The sequence below is a fragment of the Melozone crissalis genome, unplaced genomic scaffold, assembly GCF_028551555.1.
Source record: "Melozone crissalis strain CALT ecotype California unplaced genomic scaffold, PUWL_Pcris_2 ptg000027l_1, whole genome shotgun sequence".
Lineage (NCBI taxonomy): Eukaryota > Metazoa > Chordata > Aves > Passeriformes > Passerellidae > Melozone > Melozone crissalis.
Window position 1 is genome coordinate 15679047 of NW_026535805.1, and position 21626 is coordinate 15700672.

General features: G+C 42.6%; 2 protein-coding genes across 4 annotated transcripts in view; one reads left to right on the top strand and one right to left on the bottom strand.

The window, feature by feature from the left end:
* Positions 1-3541, top strand: part of KIF26B (kinesin family member 26B) — a 270240-nt gene extending 266699 nt beyond the window's left edge. Inside the window, exon 15 of the mRNA XM_054280550.1 lies at positions 804-3541. Within this exon, the coding sequence (XP_054136525.1) occupies positions 804-952 (149 nt within the window). The 3' untranslated portion in view covers positions 953-3541. The remainder of the gene's footprint in view (positions 1-803) is intronic.
* A 15574-nt stretch (positions 3542-19115) lies between these two features.
* SMYD3 (SET and MYND domain containing 3) overlaps positions 19116-21626 on the bottom strand; it is a 378725-nt gene continuing 376214 nt past the window's right edge. For all 3 annotated transcript variants that reach the window (XM_054279939.1, XM_054279937.1, XM_054279938.1), the window contains one exon: positions 19116-19812. In XM_054279939.1, the coding sequence (XP_054135914.1) occupies positions 19797-19812 (16 nt within the window). In that variant the 3' untranslated portion in view covers positions 19116-19796. The remainder of the gene's footprint in view (positions 19813-21626) is intronic.

A 21626-nucleotide genomic window follows, 5' to 3' on the forward strand; every position in this document is an offset into this window, starting at 1 on the left:
ACAGCTGCTTTAAGTTGACACCAGATTGATGCATTCTGCAAAGCAACCACAGTATAGGTTTCAGGAACGCTATAAAGGAAGAGAGTTAAAAGGACAATTTTAAAGAGAGAGAGAATTTGCTATGCACTGCTGTCCCCTTACTGTGTGATGCCTTTTTTTCTAATTCCAATGTGGTAAGTGCAGAAAGCCTGGAGGGTTGCAGAGACACCAGGAACGAGATATGATGGGCAGTGCTGGCTCAGACAATGACACTTGGCTTCCATGGGAGCTGCTGGGCACTTGTGTTGGAGGGATTGATGTGTGTGCCTTCCCTTGCCTTGCTGGAGTGGTCTACTGGGAATCACATGGAATAGGGAGAGGTGTGAGGAACAAGGACCCTAGAGGTTTGTTATAAATGCCAAGTTCTGAATTCAGCAAAGGGCTTGCCCTCCCAGAAGAGAGCAGCTATTTAAAGCTCTTTCTGGTCAGCAGAATGTGTGAGAAATTCAACATATTAGTATTCAATATATGCTGGAGGATGATGGAGCATGGCAAAGGCATCTGCAGTTCTGGTGAGGATGGCAGAGCAGATCACTACAGAAAGCATCCAATGCAACTTAAGAGTATTTTTCACTGTGGGCAAGCTGCTGTGTCATTTTAATAGTCATTAAACCAAAAGGGCAACTTTCAAAGACAATGGCAAGCCAGAGGTAATGTTGTATATAGTACTGATGAGTTTGAAGACTTGAATTAGCTCTGACTCTCCCACTAGTCATCACTAAGTATGGTCTACTTTTCCTATCTGTGTGTTTTCTTTCTCACAGTTGATCTGGAGCAGGTATTTGAGCTGGATTCTCTGGAATACCTGGAGGCCCTGGAATGTGTGACTGAGCGTTTGGAAAACCGTGTCAACTTCTGCAAGGCCCATCTCATGATGATCACCTGTTTTGACATCACCTCCAGACGCAGATAAAGGATGAACCTCAAGAGAATTTCAATGCACATCTCTGCCATCCTCCTTTTCCCTTCCAAACAGCATCCCAAAGACAAAAGTATGAGGATGAAGGTTGGAGTCAAGTCTCAGCTGTGTGTATGAGAGATTTGCTATACTATACAGAGGAGTAGTATTAAAAAAAACAAACAGAACAAGCATGGAAAATGGAGATAGAAGGTTGTTGATACTCTTAGCCTAAAAGAGCACTTTGTGGAACCTTTTAAGGACATGTCTGTAAATAAGAACTGCTGGCAGAAGATGCTTCTTTCCCTGCATTAGCTGAGGAAGGAGGAAAGGTGGTTGTGGGACTTCCATTGAGAGGTTCATTAAAAGAAAACCTATCCAGAAAAATTGTTCAAGTGCCTTGCAAATCTTTGTTATCCAAACATTTATGTTCATACTTTATTGTGTACAGATGGTGCTAGTCAAGAAAAGAAAAAGGAAAAAAAAAAACAAATACACTTTTGAAATGTATTTACAGCTTGTTTTTCTCTTGGTGTTTTCTCCTATTTCAGACTTGCTGTTTCTAAGTAACTTGTGTTTGTAGAGATATTTCCTAATCAGTACAACATATGAATAAATGTTAACTGTCTTTTCTTGTTACCAGAGTAAGGCCACTCAAAGAGGAATTCAGCTTTCCCAGATGACACAAACATATTTCTAGCAGAGAATAAGGTTTGTTTAAATGCTGTTCTGTACTCTCTTATATGCTGGAGAACACCATCATTTTCCCAGCCTGTTTTGCAGTGTATGAGAGAAGTGACATTACTGTGAAGTAAATATCTTTTCAATTTGATCTAACCCCCATAACTTGTTTTCTTGTTCATATATGTTTTGCTTTGTACTGGCTGGAGTTATGAATGAGGAGGTACTTTTATCCTAACCCCTTTTCCTGGTGCTAGTAACTTGCTGGAAAATTGTCCTCTAGGCTAAGGGTTCCCATGTTTATCGGTCCAAAAAATGAGTGATTTGTTCTTTCTTGAGACTATGACTGATGACATTTAGCTTCACCTCTTTACAATCTATACCACTGCAAGACATCTGATCCCTGGCCCAGTGTGTCCATACTCACAGATGTGCCTGAGGAGTGCAGGCTCTGCTCAGCTCAGCACATCTGGAAATAAAGCAAATGAGTAGATACAGCACTTCAAGCATGTTGGCTATGGCATCTTTACTAATCCTCAGTACCTGAAGCCATGGCAAAATTCACATTGACCTCAAAAGCACAAGGGTCAGCACCTCCCTATACATCCAGTTATTTTACTAGTTGGCCTCTTTACCTACAAAACAGTTTGTGGGAAGCAGCATCCTTTGTATTTCAAAAGCAAATGTGCAAAACGGCATTTTAATGACACATGAGCATGAAGAATAATTTTGTGGAATTAGGTTTCTTATTCCTCTATACTGAAATAAGCACATTCAGAAAATTTCCTCTCTCACATACATTTGTGCTACCCTCCTGTTGCTTATGAGGAAATAAGACTATCATTTAATATACTCAAAATGCATCAATTAACTGCTTACTTAAGTGCAACTCTTCTTTCCCTGCACCACTGTATCAATTCCATCTTACAATACCCCAATGGTAAAATAATACTGGTAGATTTTCTAGTGGTTAGGTGAACAGAATGCTTTTAAAAAAAGTAGAAGTAACATTTGTATAGTTTTATTTTCTTTTAGAGCTCTACAACCTGTAATAACAACTCTTAATCCATCTATTGCCTTTGTCACTGGATTTGTAGAAAATTCTATTTACAATCTCTAGGATTACTTGGAAAAGAAAAAGGTCCCGGATGAAAGTCACTTTATAATCTGTTCCACAGCAATTTCCTATCACGAAAGTTATATTCTAAGTATTAAAGACATATCTTTTTCTCTCAGAAAAAAACCCCAACCAACTCTGAAAATCCCCCCAAACAATGCAATTTATCTGGCTTTCTTCTCTTTATAGCAATTTTGATAGCAGTTACTATGTATTGGTTCTTTGGAGCCATCTCTTCTCTGCAGGGCCCCATGGATTGAGTACAGTGCAGAGATCCAAGGAAATCATTCCTGCACACAGTCCATGAGTTACACAGGAGTGGTGATGTTTCCATAAACCAAGTGGACACATTTTGAAGCTATTGTAAAATACCTATTGCATGTAATATTCCTCACCCACAGGAACTCAATTATTCATTGATGCTTAATTTGGTGCTTCTGCAGCTTAGGAAGCATTGCAAAAACATTTGTACCTAGCCATTGTTTTAAAGAGTAAGAGCATATGTTCACCCCGTTAATCACAATGGAGAAAAATTGATCCCTGAAACCAAATTGATTGATAATGCCTGGGATGAATTTAGCATACTAAAAATATGTACTAATTGAGCAGAATTGCAGTACTTACAAATATTTTGTTTCTGTGGACCTAATTAGAGTGTCCATCAACTCCCATAATATACTAGTATTCATGTTCTAAAATCCATATGCATTCTTGACTTTCTGTCATTTCATTTCAGAATTTGCCACTATATTTTAAAGAATTGTGATGGCTTAATACAAAAGAAAGAATGCAAAAATTTGTGGAGATTTGACATGATAAAACATTATCTTCTTGAAAACAGCTTTTTACTTCAAAATTGATATTACGCTGTTTTTATGCTGATTTTTTAAAAGGCATCATGTAGCTTGAAATACACAAGAGCAACACGAATGTAATGCCTAATCATTTTCACGTTCAGAAATCAATCTTATTTCCCTGGGACAGCTTTAGCAGGAAACAGCAGTGTTAATGTAATTAGGTTTGAAGGTTAATTCTTTGTTTGCATGTGTCACAGGAGATCGCAGCTCTTCATTGTCAGGCTGTGAGGGAACTGTGGAACACCAGCACTGCTCCACATCCCCTCCGGCACCTGGGGCGCTCCCTGGGAACTGCTGCTCTTGCCATATGGAAACCTTATCCATACAAGGGACAGGAGTTGCTCTAGGGCCATAAATTCAAGTGTAACCATAGGCTGGAGACTTTGCTGTGCTCAGGGTGATTCAGACATCCTTCTTGTCTGTGTCAGATCTCACAGCAGGGAGAAACTGCTCTGGCTCTGGGACCTGGGTCAATTTGTGCTCTGAATGGTGTGGGAGAGCCCTAATTCCTGGTACATTTGTCACACATCTTTTCTTTTGCCATGCATGCCTTGCATTTGCCTCAAAACAATTCCTTGTCAAGTCATTAAGATCTAAGTAATCCAAAGCATTACTTTACAGAACAAAGAAGGAAACTAATAGTTCCCTTTCTTAGGTTTTCTTCTCATCTCACCTGCTCTGATAAAACCGAGGCACAATTGCATAAGGAATCAAATGAGTTATTACAAAGTAAACCCAGTTGTGAGGAAAATTCATCCCCCTGCCATTTTTTGAGGTATTTGCTGTTAGTTATATAGTAGAAGATCATGCCACTCTTATGTATTTAACATCTTCTCATTTTGTGTAAAGGCCACACAGGGCTTTTGCTGAACATCTGTCTTCGATCCAGTCTAAGAAGACCCACTGCCATAAATCCTAGCTTCTGAAACTTGCAGGTCCATGAAATAGTAGCTGGCACAAAGCAATGGCATGATCCTCTGACATGATTCTTAGTGAGAGCTGCATAGAATGTACAAAAAGGGATCAAAGAAACACACTGGCATTTTTTTCTTTTATCTCTAAATGTGGCAATTATAGAGGCTGAAAGCTGGGAGTGATGCTGATACCAAATCCCTTGTTTGCTCACAGAAAAGTCTGTCTTGAAGTGTGGAGTTTATGTCTTCACTTTTTTCATTTATCTCAATAATATGGCTGGTCTTAAAATAGGGACCTGTGGCATGGAATTCAAATGTGATGATAGCTGAAAAATACAGACTCTTTTACAAAAATCACCTTTTACAAATGTTTGTGATTTTGCTGTATCATTTTTAATGAGCTAAAAATCACTGTAGAAGCAAAAGCTGTACATGCATTGACAAATAGACATACACACAGCCTGAGATGCCCCTCCTGCACGTTGCTGAGGGGAAGGGGCAGATCTGCTCACAGGTGGCAACATCACCACTCCCCTTCCCTCCTCTAAGGAGGGCTTGCCTACAAAACCTTTCCCCTTGCACTCACCTGGCTGAAGTTAACTTATGCCACACTATAGGGAAAGCTTATGCTTGAAACTCTTTCAAGGGCTTCTTTAAAAGGTTCTTTCTTATCCAGGTTCTTCTGTAGCCAAATTGCTGCAGTTCCCATGAACCTTTTAAATCCTGTAAAAGTATTCCAGATGAACTATTCTATATGTCAGAGTTTCATGAAATTGCAGCAAGATATTTCATAATCTCAGCTGTTTAACACACAATTTCTGCATGTGCTTGAGGCATACAGCATAGTTATATCAACTAAGAGCCTGGACTCTTGGTGGTCTGTGAAGCTTCCTGTCTAGTCCTAACAGAGTTAAAATTGTAAATTAAAGCTTCTGCATTGCAGAAGCAAATTCAGTTCTCCTAAGCCAGAGGCTGAGCGACCTCTGATACCAGTTCATATGATGGGAAGGATGGTTGCACAGCATCAGGGATGCACCGGCTCACTGCAGAGATCATTAAATACCAACAGGAGCGGATGATGACCGTGGAGAGAGGCATTTCTTCTCAAATCCATGGATGGTGGCATACCTCACTTAATCCTGATATCCTCATGGTCTGTGTTTTGTAACTCCCAAGGCTTTTGCATTGGCAGCACACAGCAGTTTTTGAAGATACAAGGCTGGCTGTTGCTAGCTATCCTAAGATTTGTAAGAGGTTTCCAAATAACCACAGCAAACAAAACTGTGAATGATTTGTCAGTGCAAAGTTAATAATCTCTCTCTGTCTCTTGCATTTATTGTGTGCTCATCCCAGGGTTATCTGAGCTTCCATACCTGTTCCTGGAAATAATAAACCATTTTATTATTGTCTTTATCTTCTTTTCCTTCTCAAGCAACCTTTCAAAACAAACACAAAAAAAAATTCTCTTGGAAATGTAGCACCCTTTTGCCACCAATTCACGAACAGCAGTCTCGTGCTCACTTATGCAAACTTTTGAAGCTCACAAAGGGCATGATGATTCTGCAAAGAATGGAGATGCTGAAAGTAGCTGAAAAAGTAGCATTCAGCAGCATTCAGCTATAGTATTTCAAACAAACTACCTTCAAACCCTCCTGGACAGGAAATAAAACACAACCCAAACCATCTTACTTTGAGTGGTCCTACTTAAGTATTGAGCGAACTTTATAATAATGGTAATAACTTGGTGCTTGAGGCAGTTTCAGCTATATTACATATTCTCTATGTACTATAGATATGGATGTATTCACCCTCTTTATTGTATATGTATGTGTGTGAGTATTTACATGTAGCACACATACATATATTTTTATGTATGCATAGATACTAACTTTTCTACATTTTACTTCTTTCCCACCCATAGCTGAAACTGCTGGTTACTAACATCCACATCCACATCATATTCTATGTATGAAGGATATAATTTATTTGTAAACTCAGGATGTTCTTGTTTTATAGAGTTGCTTGTATTTTATAATTTATTTACACATCATGGTTGGAAATGCTTATCTAAGTGCTATGCATTGAAGTGTATGTTTGCTAAATCCATTTCACTCTGTCCATGGCTATGTTCTTTCTCATTATAACAGTGGTATAAAATAGGGCTAAGGAGGAGAGAAACTGATAGATGTAGAACTTATTCTGGTCCCATCATTGGGCAATTCCAGGAGAGGATGTATCAGTAGTAAATATATATATATATATATATATTTTATCAACTAAATTTTATGGGGAAAAAAGGAGAAAGAACAGCATGAGGACAAGTTCAAAATGTGGAAAGTCACAGCCATTTCCAAGTTTGTCAACAAATGCATTGAACCTTTTGCCATTAAAATTGTAAAGTTTATTGTTTGCTGGCTAAAAAATATCCCTTTTGTGGTATTTGAGGTGTGAAACATTGTCAGAAATATGATGTCTGGAAAAAAAATCAAACTATAGTGGCATTAAATGTTTACTTTTATCTTACCAATATATCTGCCTCCTCCTCCTGACTCTTTCACTTTAGATAAGAGCCTTTCATGGCATTTCATACTGGAGAATGCTTTTGACCCACAAGAGGATGTGGTATCGTAACAGTGAAAGTGAGCAAGAGAGCAAGATCAAACCTGAAAATAAAATGACCAAAGGGGTTCTACCAAGCAAGTGTTACTGAGAAGCAAATTCACCAGAAAAGAGTAAAGAATTGCAGGAAATGGTACCAATGACAAAATACTACAAGCAAGCGGAGCAGCATTAACTTGCCTGCTGCTGTCCAGAAACACAAAGAAAACAATCCCAGACCTGAAATGGTCTGGCTTTTGCATAAGCTGGTTATGCATATACACAGGAATTACTCTTTTGCATCTGTGAGCAGGGGAAAAATCTGAGACCAAACAAATATAAAAGACGTATTCATAGGTATAATTTCTTATCATCTTTAGCAATTGTGTCACATTTCCCCTGGCCACCATGCAGGTAAGTAACACATGGGAGTGATAAAAAGAGTTTGTGTCCATTACTCAAGACATTTTTCTCTCTCAGAGAGGCAGTGGTGGCAGGTTCAGCAGGCCCCTGAGCTGCTGCAGAGGTGTGCACAATATCTGCTTGCCTTCACTCATGTTTGTGGCATTCCCTGTTGGTAATTAAGACAGCACTTTGCTTGCAGAACAAAATGTGAACGAGCTCTCTGGGAAAATCTCACATGCCCATCAACACCTGGATAAGCCCTGATAAGGATACTGAGCTCTTCCCATCAGAAGAAAACCACAGATCTTATTTCCTGTGGGAAAGATTAAAAAAAAAAAACAAATCATTCAAAATATCTTTTAAATCATCTGCTGGCAGATGATTTTCTCATATTCCTTACTTTAGGAGGGACATGTTAGGATGTCAGACATTAAATATTTGGTTAACAGTTTGATGAGAATTTAATGAAGTCCTTTCTTCTATTTTATTATTATACAGCAGAGTGGCAGATCTAGCAGTCATAGTTGCAGGGAATGCAGTTGTTTATGGTGACCTCTTTTAAAGGAAAAACATTGAGATGGATACAGTGGCAAAGGCTGGCAAAGATGGTGGGGAGGAGATAGTCTCCTCCTTTCCCCTCTTAGAGCAGCAAGCCCTGTGCTACCTTAGCTGCTGCCCCAGGCCAGTGAATTTGCATGCTGTGCCTCTCCACAGTATCTGTAAATGAAGATAAACAGCCATTTATTTTGTCTGTGGGCTGTTCAGAATAGCTCTGATTTGCTCTAAAGAGCTAAAAGGCTTATTGCCTACTTGGGAGGTGATTTATCTTCATTGCTGTTATCATGCAGCCGCATCAGTACTGAGGAGCCCAGAGTGCCTTACAGAGACAAGAACAGAAAAATGGGTTAGTGCAAGTCCTAGACTTTGTCTAAGACAGAACTGATGGTGAGGAGCTCTAGATGAGCTGCAAACAGAATCAATTCACTCTTGGTCAAATCTGAAGCCCTACAGACCCCAATGCCACACACTTCTGATTTGGGGCAAGACAGCAAGACATTCACAGAGTGGAAAAAGGAGCACACACCTGGCAAAAGTCTGGTGTCCTTATGAGGCCTGCCTGAAACTATTGATACCTCTTGTAAAGTAATGACCAAGTTTTGTCTTTAAAACTATTAACTTGCCAGACTAAAAATCAGGTTTAGGGTGGAAATCTGACCAACCCCATCTCCTTATGGGGCCCCAAATAAGCTCTCTAGCTACTGGAAAACCAGGAGGTCAGGTTGCTGCTAAAGCATGTTTCTCTCCCACATCCATCTGCAAACCAGGCTCCCCGGAGCTCACCCTCATTTTGGCTGACAGTATCTGCCTGGGAGACACTGAAGGGCAATGAAGGCTGGAAAATTCAGTTCTCAGTCTTTGAGATGAACACAAAGTGAATATTTAGTTGCTCTGGAAAAGGCCATCTGTGGATTTTATGGTTTATGATAGTTAGTAGTCTTGACAGTTGCCGATCTGGCAGTTTTGGAGGCTGACATCTGCTATTTAACCACTGAGCAAAGCTTTGCTGGCTGTGACCACACAAATGCTTTACATGACTCAAAGACCACTTTCATAACCTCCAGGAACAAGTAGGTAGCGTGGAGGTCTGTCCACTCTCAGGAACTCTCCTGGCAAGTGCTGATTTGGGAAAAGCTTCTTGATGGCCAAACCCCTGTCCATCTCAATGGGTGCTTGTTGGGGGAAAAGTCCTGCATTCATTTGCATATATGTTTATATGTGTCTCTTCTGTGGACCCTTATAGCACAGGTTTGGCACCTATGCTTTCTGTCAGATTGTGAGTTTCATACCAACGAAATGACAGCCAAACATATTCAGCTGTGTGTGTCTGGCACATATCCATATTTCCATTTCTATTTCCTAGGAACCCAAGTGCTGCCAGACACGTCAGCATTATGTGCAGGACTCAAGGCTTGCTGTGGAGAGGAAGTCACACCTCCAGCGATGAGGGACCTTTGTCACTCACTTTAAAAGGAGCAGGGACTGTCCTTGTCCCTTTCTCATCCTTTCTCATCTTCGTTCCCTGAATGACAGAACACCAGGGAGGTCGGAGAAAGCCCTGTCATTTTCCTAGATTTCGTTTGTCAAAAGCTGAATTGCTCAATGTAGTTACAATATAGTAGGAAGAATATAGAATATAGAAGGAAGAGGAGCACAAAACCACCTTGCTCGCTGGGCTGTGCTCCACAGACTCCTCCACACTGGCACCCTTGGATGCTCTGTGCCACCCAGCCCCTTGCAGGCTGCCCCTTGTAGCTGGATTGAAAAGGGGTCCTGGTGGCTCTGAGGGAGCAGCAGTGCTCCCTCTCACCCTGCCTTCCCGTGCCCATCCGTGCAGAGGGGCTCAGCTCACTCCCTGTCTGTGCTTTAGCTGGATTCCCAGGGACACTACTGTGCAGAGTCATGGCAGCTGCCTGGTTTTATTTAAGAGCAAGCTGCCTGCTGCTAAACCATATTTGAAGGAAACCTCACAGTACCCAGCAAGGGGCACTGAGGGAGCCAAGCAAGACACTGTGAACAGCGTTTTCTCCTAATTTCTGAGGACAACGGAAGGCATGGCAATTACTGGAATGATGAGCAAGATAAGAGCTGGCTCCTGGCCCTGCTGCTTGTGACTCCTGCAGCCCTGGGAGCTGGTGTAGCTCAGCCTGCCCTGAGTTTCCAGAGGCTCAAAAAAACATTTCTGAAGGTTATATGTAAAGCCATAAAGATGCTGTAAAATACACAGAAAAGCTTCTGGACAGCCCCTAAGCGAGGGAATTTTGGACTTTGCACCCATTGAGCCCTTCTTTCTGCAGTCAAGGCCAAAACAATGGGAGTACCCTTTCCAGCTTGCTTGACAATCAATTGTGGTGGCATGAAGTGTCCACAGAGCAGGTCAGTCACAAACACTGTGTGCACACCAAATAAACTTGTAGCCTAGCAAGAGGGCTTTGTACCTGCAATCTGTGATGGGGTTGCAGTTTGTGTGAGAGCATCAGGGCACTAAAATACTTCCACAGTGAAAAAATTATTCTTGGACTGATATCTCCACCCAGTAAAATCACCTGGACTCCTGTGACTCATTTTATGAAATATTTATTTGTTGCTCCTCTGAACAATTCCTTGCTTGCTTTTATGTCATTGCTAATAGCTTGCTTTCCCAAGTTTTCCACATATTTGCAACACACAATGGCTCAAGATGAAAGTTTCCCAGTAGATTACTGTAGTCATCAGTCAAGGCGTGGGAGCCTTCCAGGAGGTTGCTGCAAAGCTGTATGTAGTTTCGTATTAAGGTGCTTTTAAGGCTGTTCTGAATTGGCTATTTTCACCACTCTACATCACACAGACACCAGGACAGTGATGCTGCCTGTGCACAGCCCCTTGACACGTCCCAGAGCAATGATAACTCCTCACTTGTCCCTGCAAAGGCACAGGATGTGCAATGGCACCAGCTGGCCAGAGGCCCGCTCAGAGGCACATTTCTTTTTGGGATTAATTTTGTTGTCTCACTGGAAGCAAAAACCACTGTGGCTGGGAGAGAAAACCAAACAATCCAATGCCATGTAATATATATGCCCTATAATGTAATAGTTATGTTGAAGCCAGCTATGAAGATTTAGGATGTTATTTTCCCTCCTCAAACAGGGACTTTGAGTAAAACTGACCCTCATACTAAGACATTTTGACCTCTTCATAAGCTTACACCATAAAGTGTGGAGGCTGTTATACTGCCTTATCTTGTTGAGATTGTAAACCTTTGAGCTCTAAATTCTATAACCCTAGAAATTCTTCCCTAGGCAGGATGGAATAGAACTTTCTATTTATTTTTTTAATACACTGTGAGGTAACTTGTAATTAAACCTGTGTTTCAGGTGGGAAAGCTGTAAACTAAGGAATCCTACACCCAGCCACATCCTGGAAGTTCTTCTTGGCTGCAGCGCCATGCTGGCTGGCCAGGAGCTGAACCACTCACTGTGAGAAAATTCATACAATGCCTGAGGTGTATGGCAGGGCTGAGTGAAGACTGGCACAGAGACACTGGTGCCACCACACCTGGCTTCCTCTGCCGGGGACCATCTGCTGGCCTGAGGCATCTCAGGGTTTCACCGTTTTGATCTGGTATACTGCTCAAGCTTTTCATGGGAGTTGCAGATGGCAGCTGCAGAGGGCATTCAAGCCTAATCATAATGAGATTGTCTTTCCCTGTCTGCCTTTTGCAAACCCCCTGCATGGGTATCCCCAGGTGGCAAAGCCCTGTTCCACAAAGAGATGGTGGCAGCTGAGCCCAAAGCCCTGGCAGGGCAGGGCCAGAGCAGGCCCAGCTCGGCTGGTACCGGAGAGCAGCAGGCACAAACAGCTGCCATGACCCAAAGCCAATGTAGGTGTTGAAGAATTGTCCCGCTTTACTGTTCTCTGATATTTGCCAAAAGTGAAGCAGAAAGCTAACATTTCCATGCCCCTTCAGAAATGATTATGTTGTGGTTGGTATTATCTAGAGAGGTTTTTGCTCTCTGTTCCCTCCCTCCTCCCCCTGCAACAGGAGTTGGGCATTTGATGGCTTTTTACAAAGGGAAAACCTCCACAGCTTCAAGAGCAAAGGCCCCTGATGAGAGGCCGTATCTGTGACAGAACAGGACACAAAGTGGGCAGGAACATGCTGGTTTCTCTGCAGTGAGGAGCAGGGAAAAGGGAAGCTCCTTAAGGCTCATGAGGTGTGAGGTGGACGGCCCCAACCAGCACCCCAAGCCCCCTTGTCCTCTACAGAGGAAAATGCAATAAGCTCTGAAGTTGGCTTTAGCACATTGTTGCATTCCCCCACCTCCAGAGGAATGGTGTTGCTTAAGGCATCACATCAGGCAGGAATAAAATCCCTGCCTTTGCCTCCCTCAGCTCCTCATTTGGCCTGAGCTGGGACACCTGCCCAGCTCAGTGCCAGCCTGACAGGCCTCGATCAGGAGGAACAACCCCGGGGTTAAAGCCTTTTCAGGCCCATGAGCTCGACTTGGGCAAGTTTGCACCAGTGCAGAGTGGCAAACCTGCGTCCACTCTGCTGCTCTGCAGAACAACCAAGCACAACAGCCTTTCCCCAGTTCACAGACAGGAAAAACCCTTTGCTCCTACCATCCAATAACCATCATTTCATGTCATGTAGTAGCAGATTTCAGAGGACTCTTTCACAGCAGAAGAAATGTTGGTCTGTGGAGGAGCTTCTCCACTATCTTGGAAGGACATGTTTTGCCAAGGCTTTGGATTTTAATGGTAAAACAGTTTTGTGGCCTGGGTGTATCAGTCACTTTATATGGATTGCATAAGCTGCTTTGGGGCCACAATGAAATGAATTTGGACAATGCCCATCTGAAGGATTTTTATTGATTTTCCCATTTGTCAGCTGTAAATAAGGCAGCATCCTTGCCTGGTTGCTGGCAGGCTGCCCCTTCCCAGACTTAGGATCAGAATTCCTCTGGTCTTTGCAGAAAACACCAAATCAGATTTTTGTTTATTGTTCACAAATTATGTAACAGTCCCCACAGAAAACATTTGGTAATGATAAGTAGTCTTTGTATATCCTCATTACTCTGACCTTTAAAAATACTGTTATTTACTGGTGCATTCAGCCACAGATGTTCAGAAATTAACATTCCCAAGTCATGATAAGAATTTTCCTCAATCATCATTTCTGTTAGCATGATGGGGAACATCACTCTGCAGTAATTGTATTCTGATCACAGTCTTATCCGTGGCACAAGCTGGGTACACAATGTTAATGACATTAGTGAGAACAGAAATGCAGACATTACCAGTACCTCACTGAAGCCTCTCCACAGAACTTGACATGACTTTCACAAGGAGACTGAAGCACAGCAAAGGAAAATGGGAAAAGCAGAGGCAAACCCCCAGCAGTGATACTCCCAGGCCCATGGTGTGACTCCTGGGGAAGGTGCTGTGCAAGGCCAGGAGCTGTACTCAATGATCCTTGAGGGTCCCTTCCAGCTCAGCTTATTCTGTGCTTCTGGGATCTTTGCTGCTCCAGTTCCCAGACCACCAGCTGTCCCTCAGCTGAATGGCTGCCACTATAGGTATGGAGAGCAATTCCTCCCCATAGCATGCCTGAAATGGGAATGCCTGAAATTCCATCCAAAGACTACAACAGCCTTTCCATTCCTCCCTGTGGGCTCCTGCAGTGTGCTGCTGCTGGTGGGAGGGACGGCAGCTCCATGGCTTCGTAACACATCACCTGGGTGTCCCCAAGGGACAGAACAGGGAGGATCAGGCCAGAACCTCTTCTCTACCTGTTTTATCATGGGATTCTCAGCACAAGGAGAGGCAGGAACAGGAAGACAGCACAAGAAATACTTCATTAAAAGGAGCTTCATTAAGGGTAAATAGGCAAGAACTGCTCATAGCAGTTCACAGGGCCTGGGGGAGGGGAAGAGTGGTGCTCCGCTAATTTTCTCATCAGACACCCTTCTCTATTACTGTCTCCTGGTTCTTGCTCTGAAAGTCAAGTGGAATTGTCAAGAGGGATCACCTGTGATTTAAAGTGCAGTGTTCCTGCCTGACATATGTAAATTTGCCACCTTCCTACTCAGAGCCTCTGGGACTAGGAATCAGAGCTGCTGAATTGGAGGGGCGGAGGAAGAAATCACTGCTTTTTCCTCAGCTTGTCAGCCCCACTAGACCAGCCCTTGACTGAAACAGAGATGTGAGAGAAGGCTCCTTAGCTGGTACCTTAGGGAGCAGGTAACGGGACCAGCAAATGGTGCCTGCTCCACCCCAAGAGATGGAAGGGAATTTAAGGCATAGAAGAGGCTGTGTGATTATTCTCTACCTCCTGTCTTGGGGGAAAGGAAATTAGAAGAAATTGTGATCTGTCCTGATTTAGTCATCTTTAGAGTTAAAATGAACTCGGGCAGGATGCTTCAGCCCTGCCCTCCTGCCATAAGCCCCATCAGAATTTGGTTAACAAGGAGCTGGAGCATCTGAGACTGCTGAAAAGCTTGTTGTGTGTATGCATTTCTGTGTGTGCCTGTCTCAGTGGCTATATAGAGATATGTTTAAAAGAAGGTTAATTGGTCTCCTGGGAACTATAAAGAACCTGTTAGGTTCCTCGGTGTGAGCAGTGACTGTATGAAGCCTAATTACTAAGCCTGAGTTATTCCTTCATATGGGGGGAGGGAATCTCTAAGGTTCTTATTAAAACCTACAAAAACTCTAAAAAATGATGGAGTTAGAATTGATTTGTCCATGTTGATCAGAAGTGCAGAGCAAATAAAAACATTGAGTTTTCCCCAGGAAATATTAACAGAGATGACATAGGCCTGGCTTACACATCACTGCTGTGGGGATAAACATAAACCATTGTGCTAAATGGCAAGAATTGCAGACCACAGACTTTCAGGTAAGGTGCACTCCTTTTGCTCAGGGCAGGGAAAAATCACACTTTGATGTTCTTGTAGGGTGCCCTTTATAAAAGAGCCATAACAAATCTATTTTCAGGCTAATTAAATTTGTAAAAAAGGAAAGGAGTTTTGTTTGGAAAAAATGTACATTGAAAGGAAAGAGAAAATAGTAATCTGAATAAGAATAAAAGAGAAAAGGAAAAGAGGAACTCTAACACGGCTTAGGTCTGAAATAAAGAAAAGCACTTGCTTTGGACTTTTTGACTCTTCTTTAGATGTTGTTGAAGCTCTATGGGTGGAAACAAAGCTTTGGAGGAGGTACAGCATAGACAGGAGCAGCTCACTGCTCTGTGCCCATGCTTGGCACTCAGTAGTGGAGGAACTCTCACAGAGTAATACCTGTAGCTATGACCACTACAGTGATGCCATTCCCATCCGTGCCACCCACAGCCAGCCATGACAGGGCTGTAACACAGACACTGCCATGTTGCTACAGCTCTGACAAACTGGACAATATGCCTACACCAAACTGAACATATTCATGTGAGGCAGAGTTATTGCAAGAGGCATAGCCAGTTTCTTCTTTTCTTTTCTCCTTTTCTCCTTTTCTCTTCTTCTTTTCTCCTTTTCTCCTTTTCTCCTTTTTTTCCCTTCCCTTCCCTTCCCTTCCCTTCCCTTCCCTTCCCTTCCCTTCCCTTCCCTTCCCTTCCCTTCCCTTCCCTTCCCTTCCCTTCCCTTCCCTTCCCTTCCCTTCCCCTTCCCCTTCCCTTCCCTTCCCTTCCCTTCCCTTCCCTTCCCTTCCCTTCCCTTCCCGGAACCTTCCCTTCCCTTCCCTTCCCTCCCCTCCCCTCCCCTCCCCTTCCCCTCCCCTTCCCCTTCCCTTCCCCTTTCCCTTCCCCTTCCCTTCCTCTTCCCTTCCCCTTTCCCTTTCCCTTCCCCTTCCCTTCCCTTCCCTTCCCTTCCCTTCCCTTCCCTTCCCTTCCCTTCCCTTCCCTTCCCGGAACCTTCCCGGAACCTTCCCTTCCCTTCCCTTCCCTCCCCTCCCCTCCCCTCCCCTTCCCCTCCCCTTCCCCTTCCCTTCCCCTTTCCCTTCCCCTCCCCTTCCCCTTCCCTTCCCCTTTCCCTTCCCCTTCCCTTCCTCTTCCCTTCCCCTTTCCCTTTCCCTTCCCCTTCCCCTTCCCCTTCCCCTTTCCCTTTCCCTTTCCCTTTCCCTTTCCCTTTCCCTTTCCCTTTCCCTTTCCCTTCCCTTCTTTTCATTATTTTCCAAGGACCAACAATAAGGAAACTCAAGTATGGATGTCTAACCCTGTCTGATTTGCCCAAGGTCAGACACAATTTCTGGTGCAGCAGAGAAGCCACGCCAGAACTCCATGTCCATAATTGTAAGACCTTCCTCCTTCTTCTTGTCTTATGGGAGGTTTAATTCTGTTTCGGATAAAAAATCCTCACAATTGGCACAACCTCTGTGAAAAATGGAACTCTGTTCATTAAGAGCTTTGCAGTGGCCAGGGACTACTTGAAATACACTGTGTGGGGAAATAGCCTCTGTATTTCATAAACATGCTCTGTAAAAAAATAACAAGTCTAAGAAAGGCTCATTTAAAAACCTAGCTATCAGGGAAGAGGGTTACAATGAGAAACAGAAAAAAAAGGCTCAGGTTTTTTTCAGGGGCAGTTTTCTTGGCATAAACCCATGCACGATAGACTTCACACACAGGTTGATAGACTCAAAGAGGTCAAAGCTCTAAAAAACTGGTTTACTGCATTTTCCCTCATTGCTTTTTTTTTAACTTTCTACTACCTCTACTATGTACTGGATAATAGTCTGTTTGCCAAGGTCTTGGAGAGTTTTTACTTCCAACTTCAGGTCAACACCCTTGAGGGGCATGGATACAGAGAATTATGCCAGGCTTAAAGAAATAACAGAGTTTAGGAAGCATTTGTTTTTGTTTAAGACAAATGTTCTGTTCAACTGTAATCAGTTATTCTTAGCAGAGCTGTATCATTCCCCATGACTTTTTCCCTGTGTTCTGCTACTGTTTTTCTTCCAAACATATAGTGTGATTCTGCTCCCTCTGAGTGCAATCCAACATTGTTTTTCCTGGACTAACTTAAGGGAGAGTGACAAAACACAAGTAACTCAAAATGCATTCCTAAAACTTGAGGTGAACTCAAGTAACCACTGCTTTCCAAAAGAAAAGCCTCCAACCTGTGGGAAGCAAGCAGCAAACCTGCCAGCATTACAGATAATGTTGCAGTCTGCCTCTTTCTGACTTTAGCATCTTTATCTTACCACTAATACGAGCACCTGAAAAATTTGACAGATATTATTCATGAAAACTGAAACATGATGTCTGTGCAAAGATAACATTACTTGATTTGAAATGAGTGCTTATCTAATGTTGCCTCCTCCCTGGCACCCTTGCCTGCTGCTGCACTTTCAAAGGATGCATTCTGGTAAATCCCTCCACAATCACAGACCAGCATTCTCTGCAGAAAATAGACTGGAGCAGGACCACCAGGAGAAAAAATCTGCCCACAACAACCTCCCCTGCAGCAGTGCTGGTGGTGTTAGTGCATGGGAATCTCCGAGGGGAATTGCTCAGTAAATGACTGAAAACAACCAGAAAATGTGACTTTTGTCTTCACCAAGCTGAAAGAAGTTTTGCATCAACAGTAATTAATGTTAAGCATGGGTTATGCCCCCACACTGAGGATCCTGGTGCCCATTCAGTTTCCTGCATTGAGCATTGGGATGTGGATGGATTTCCAACAGCTCTGCCCTCCCGGCAGCACAGCTGCTGCTGGAACACTCCACAGCCAGCAGCACGCTCCTTCTCTGTTCCCCATCAGGCTGTCACTGAACTCTTCCCTTTGCACCTTTTCTCTAAGTGTCTCCTCAGAGAAGACACTGCTGGAGAGAAGGCCCCAGCACAGGCAGAGGTTTCAGCTTGCTGTAAAGTAGCTGTTCTCACACGGCAGCAGGCAACTCTGCCTTTCCCCCAGCTCCTACCTTGGATGTTGAGGTGTCCTTGCAGCAGAAGTCCCAGCAAACAGTGCAGCAGTTCATACCTGCAGATGTGTCTGCATGCCTGAGGGCTTCTGGGCTGTCTCCCATGATTTGCTGCACAAACTAATGCATCCCCTGACCTTAGATCCCCTCCATTTGCAAATCTTAGTACCAGATATGTAAACACGAGATAACACAAGCATGATCTTTACACAAAAATCATGTAAATCCCAATGTGCATGCGCCCATTTAAAACTAGAAAATAGGCTTTGAGGACTGACTGTCCATCAGCACTTTGTCAGAACTCCCAATAAGGGCAAAGGTCTGACCTTTTCCCCCAGACAATTTCCTTTTTATAATAGCAGGAAGACCCAACCAAGCAGTGAATTTCTGTGAGGATTACTGCACTTATTGGGTGGCTGATAGGAGCTGGCCTCTGGCAGGAAGCCATGCTATGTACTCCAGAAATGTAGTGCATTTCAGACGTTATTGCCTGCACATTACTGCCGGGCAAGCGAACGCTCCAAACGCTGGAACAAATTCAAACGTCTTGAAAGGAGATATCTTCCTCAGCCCTGGCATTCGTGTGCCATGGCTGTAAATTACGCCCAGAGTGTTCATTTTCTTTTTAAATGTGTTCTCATCTTGTAATAATTAATGGTGTCAGGTTACTGGTGTGAAAAAAGCCTGACTTTACAACAACGATGGATTAATGAAGTAACAGTCATGGCTGGAGTAGCAGCAATAAATTGTTAGAGGAGTGACACACCTGAAGCAATACTTTCAAAGGCTTTAAATTATTTAAGTTTCAATGTCCCTCATAAATATTAGCTTTTGTTAATATTTGTTTCTGTGTTAAAAATGGAAGTAAACAGCTCTGGCAAGAACAAGTCTCTTGCTGATGAGCATGGGGAAATAGTGTGCCTGTGCTCTCCAAGATATCCTTGTCTTCCCCAGGGATGACAATGCTCATCTCTAGCTCTCTGGGCTTCTCTGATTGAGGATGTGACATTCAAACCCCACAGACTCAGAAAGGTCTAGAAGCCATAACACTGAGCTCACAGGTCCAAATATCTGTTTTTAAAACTGTTATGAAGTGAGAAACTCTTGAAGATGGCAAAATGGAGAAAAAGCAGAGTAAGCAATTTCCACCTATGATAAAATTTTTTATTTAATCCATTTTAGTTTTCAATATTATAAGGTATGAAATGGAAGAAGAAGACAGACGAAGCCCTGCAGATCTATTGGGAGGGAAGAAAATCCCATATAAAACATTGGGAAACTTATTTGATGTCAAAGAGCACTAGATCAAACTTTTGGAAACCATACCAAAGGGCAAGGCAAAGCGAAAAAGTATATTTGCTTAATTTATAATGTGTCTGACAAGAGATTCCTGATCACCGGCATAAACTGATATAAAAAATTGACTGCTGATATCAATGAAATTAGATCACTTTGTAACTGATGAACACTCTGTATGCATTTCCCAATACTTACAATCAAATAATTATGTATTGTTAGTTATTGTCAATAAGACTGATGATTGATGGCAAAAAAATCCTCTGAAAATTACAGGAATTCTGCCAAATACCAACTCAATTCAGACCATACAGCAAAACTAAGACTAAACCTTTTTTTTAAAGCAAATAGGACCTAAAGAAAAGACACTAAAACCATTGAGAAGCTTCACAATTAAATAAAAAACATGATCTTTGTCCTTGAATATTTTGTTTTCCAGACTAGAGATTATCTTCACTGTATTCTCATCATGGCCTCACACTCTTCCTTTATCTCCATCAAGACTTTCATCAGGCTGTGATCTGTCCCATGGGTCACCTTCATAATATTATAGGCCTTTAGGAAAGAACAGAAAGAGACATATTGGTCATTGTGCAGACCATGCAAAGGGGCTGGACCCTGGAGCAGGGTGGGATGCAACAACTGGTCCTCAAATGGCTGGCACCTGGGGGCTTGAATGCATGGAATTGCTGAAATAGGAGTGAAGCATCCTAAAGCGCATGGTCCCATCCTAAAGTGATTTGTCCCTGACAAAGAAGGAGGCATGGACACGTTATTTCCAGGTGAAATATGTTGCACAACTGAGTGTATGGAATAGCAGAGAGAGCTCATTTTCCACTGAGACATGAAGGCCATTTCAAGATTGGTCAACTACAACACTCAAGGTTTTGATACATTATTTAAAAGATGACAGTGAAGTTCATGATGTTAGGAGCCTGAAAGTACTGTAAAACTAGAAATGGATTAATGCTTAACCCAAGGAATAAAGTACCTTAATTCTATCAGGAGTAACTATACATAGCATCAAACAAATGAGTACATTTATAGTTTCACTATAAATGCATGCAGGGGAATGGGTCTGTGCTGCTTTTGCCAGGGACTGTTTTCTCTGTGTGTTTGTCATCTTCTACTGCTGGGCTAATTTATGCTTGCTGATGTTGCCTGTAGTGTTGCTGATTTCCTGCCACACACATGTCTGCAATGCTCTTTGCCCAGCTCCTGTTTAGATCATCACTTTTCATATGTAATTTCTGCTTCTTCCTTCTATTAAATTCCTCCTGCAAGGAGGGAAGTCCTAGATGGAAGCGGATTCAGCACTTCTGAAGATAGAACAAGGGAGCCAGTAGTGTACTGGCAAGAGAAAAGGTCGGAGATTTTTCATCATCCTAAACCAAATAATTGCAAAAAACTAAATGCAGCTTATGTTTCAAAGGGTTCCTTGTCCAGTAGATGACAAAATTCAGCTAAATTGGCTTTGAATTGCAGCATTTCTTCTTGGGGAAGAAATGTTGAGGGGGAGGCCTAATTTAAATTGGATAGACAAAAGTAAATATATATTTTTGTGGAAGGAATGAATGAATGAAACCCTACTTCCAAATTATGAAGACTGGCAGGCATATGAAAATTCCAGCACAGTTTATTTTTGCGTCAAATTTGTTAATTCTTAAAAGAGGGAGGCAGCACAAGATTGAAAAAGTAAGCTGAAATATCAGTCAAAACAAAACATAGTGAGCAAAGAATTCTAAAAAGAGTCAAATATGTTTTAATTTACCACAGCGCCCTACCACTAAATGATAAAATTTACACAACTAAAAAGAAAGATGGTAAAACGTTTTCATTGCTTTTAGAAATGGCAAAGAAATGTGAAAAAAAATCAGGAATATGAAATTTTTTAACATGCAGCTGAACCCAGACTAACTAGAAGAGGAGAGGATCACCCTAGAGCAAAGTGGCTGGGTGAATTGGCCCTGGATCCTGACATATTGGTGCACAGTGCTGGCACGCCCTGTCCCAGAAAGCTGATGGATTTATTGTGAATGATGCATGCTAAGAGCTGTGCATCTGGACACATCTGAGTGGCAGTCCTGGGGCAGCTGACCTGGATCTTCAGCCCCACTACAGGATAGAGGTCAGGCTCATAGTGATGGACTTGGACCCTGACACCCTGAGATGCACAGCCAGAGATGTCTGTATAGATATTCCTCCATTAAAGACCAATAATCCTTAACATCAAACCTAATCTTGAGTTAATGCTACCATTGCTGCCTTTCTCCCACCTCCAACATTTTATTTCCACTTCTTTTCTTTCATAAGTATGGCAGACAAAAGCACTCAGTCTTTATACGTTTGTTTCCTTGGAGGAAATAATT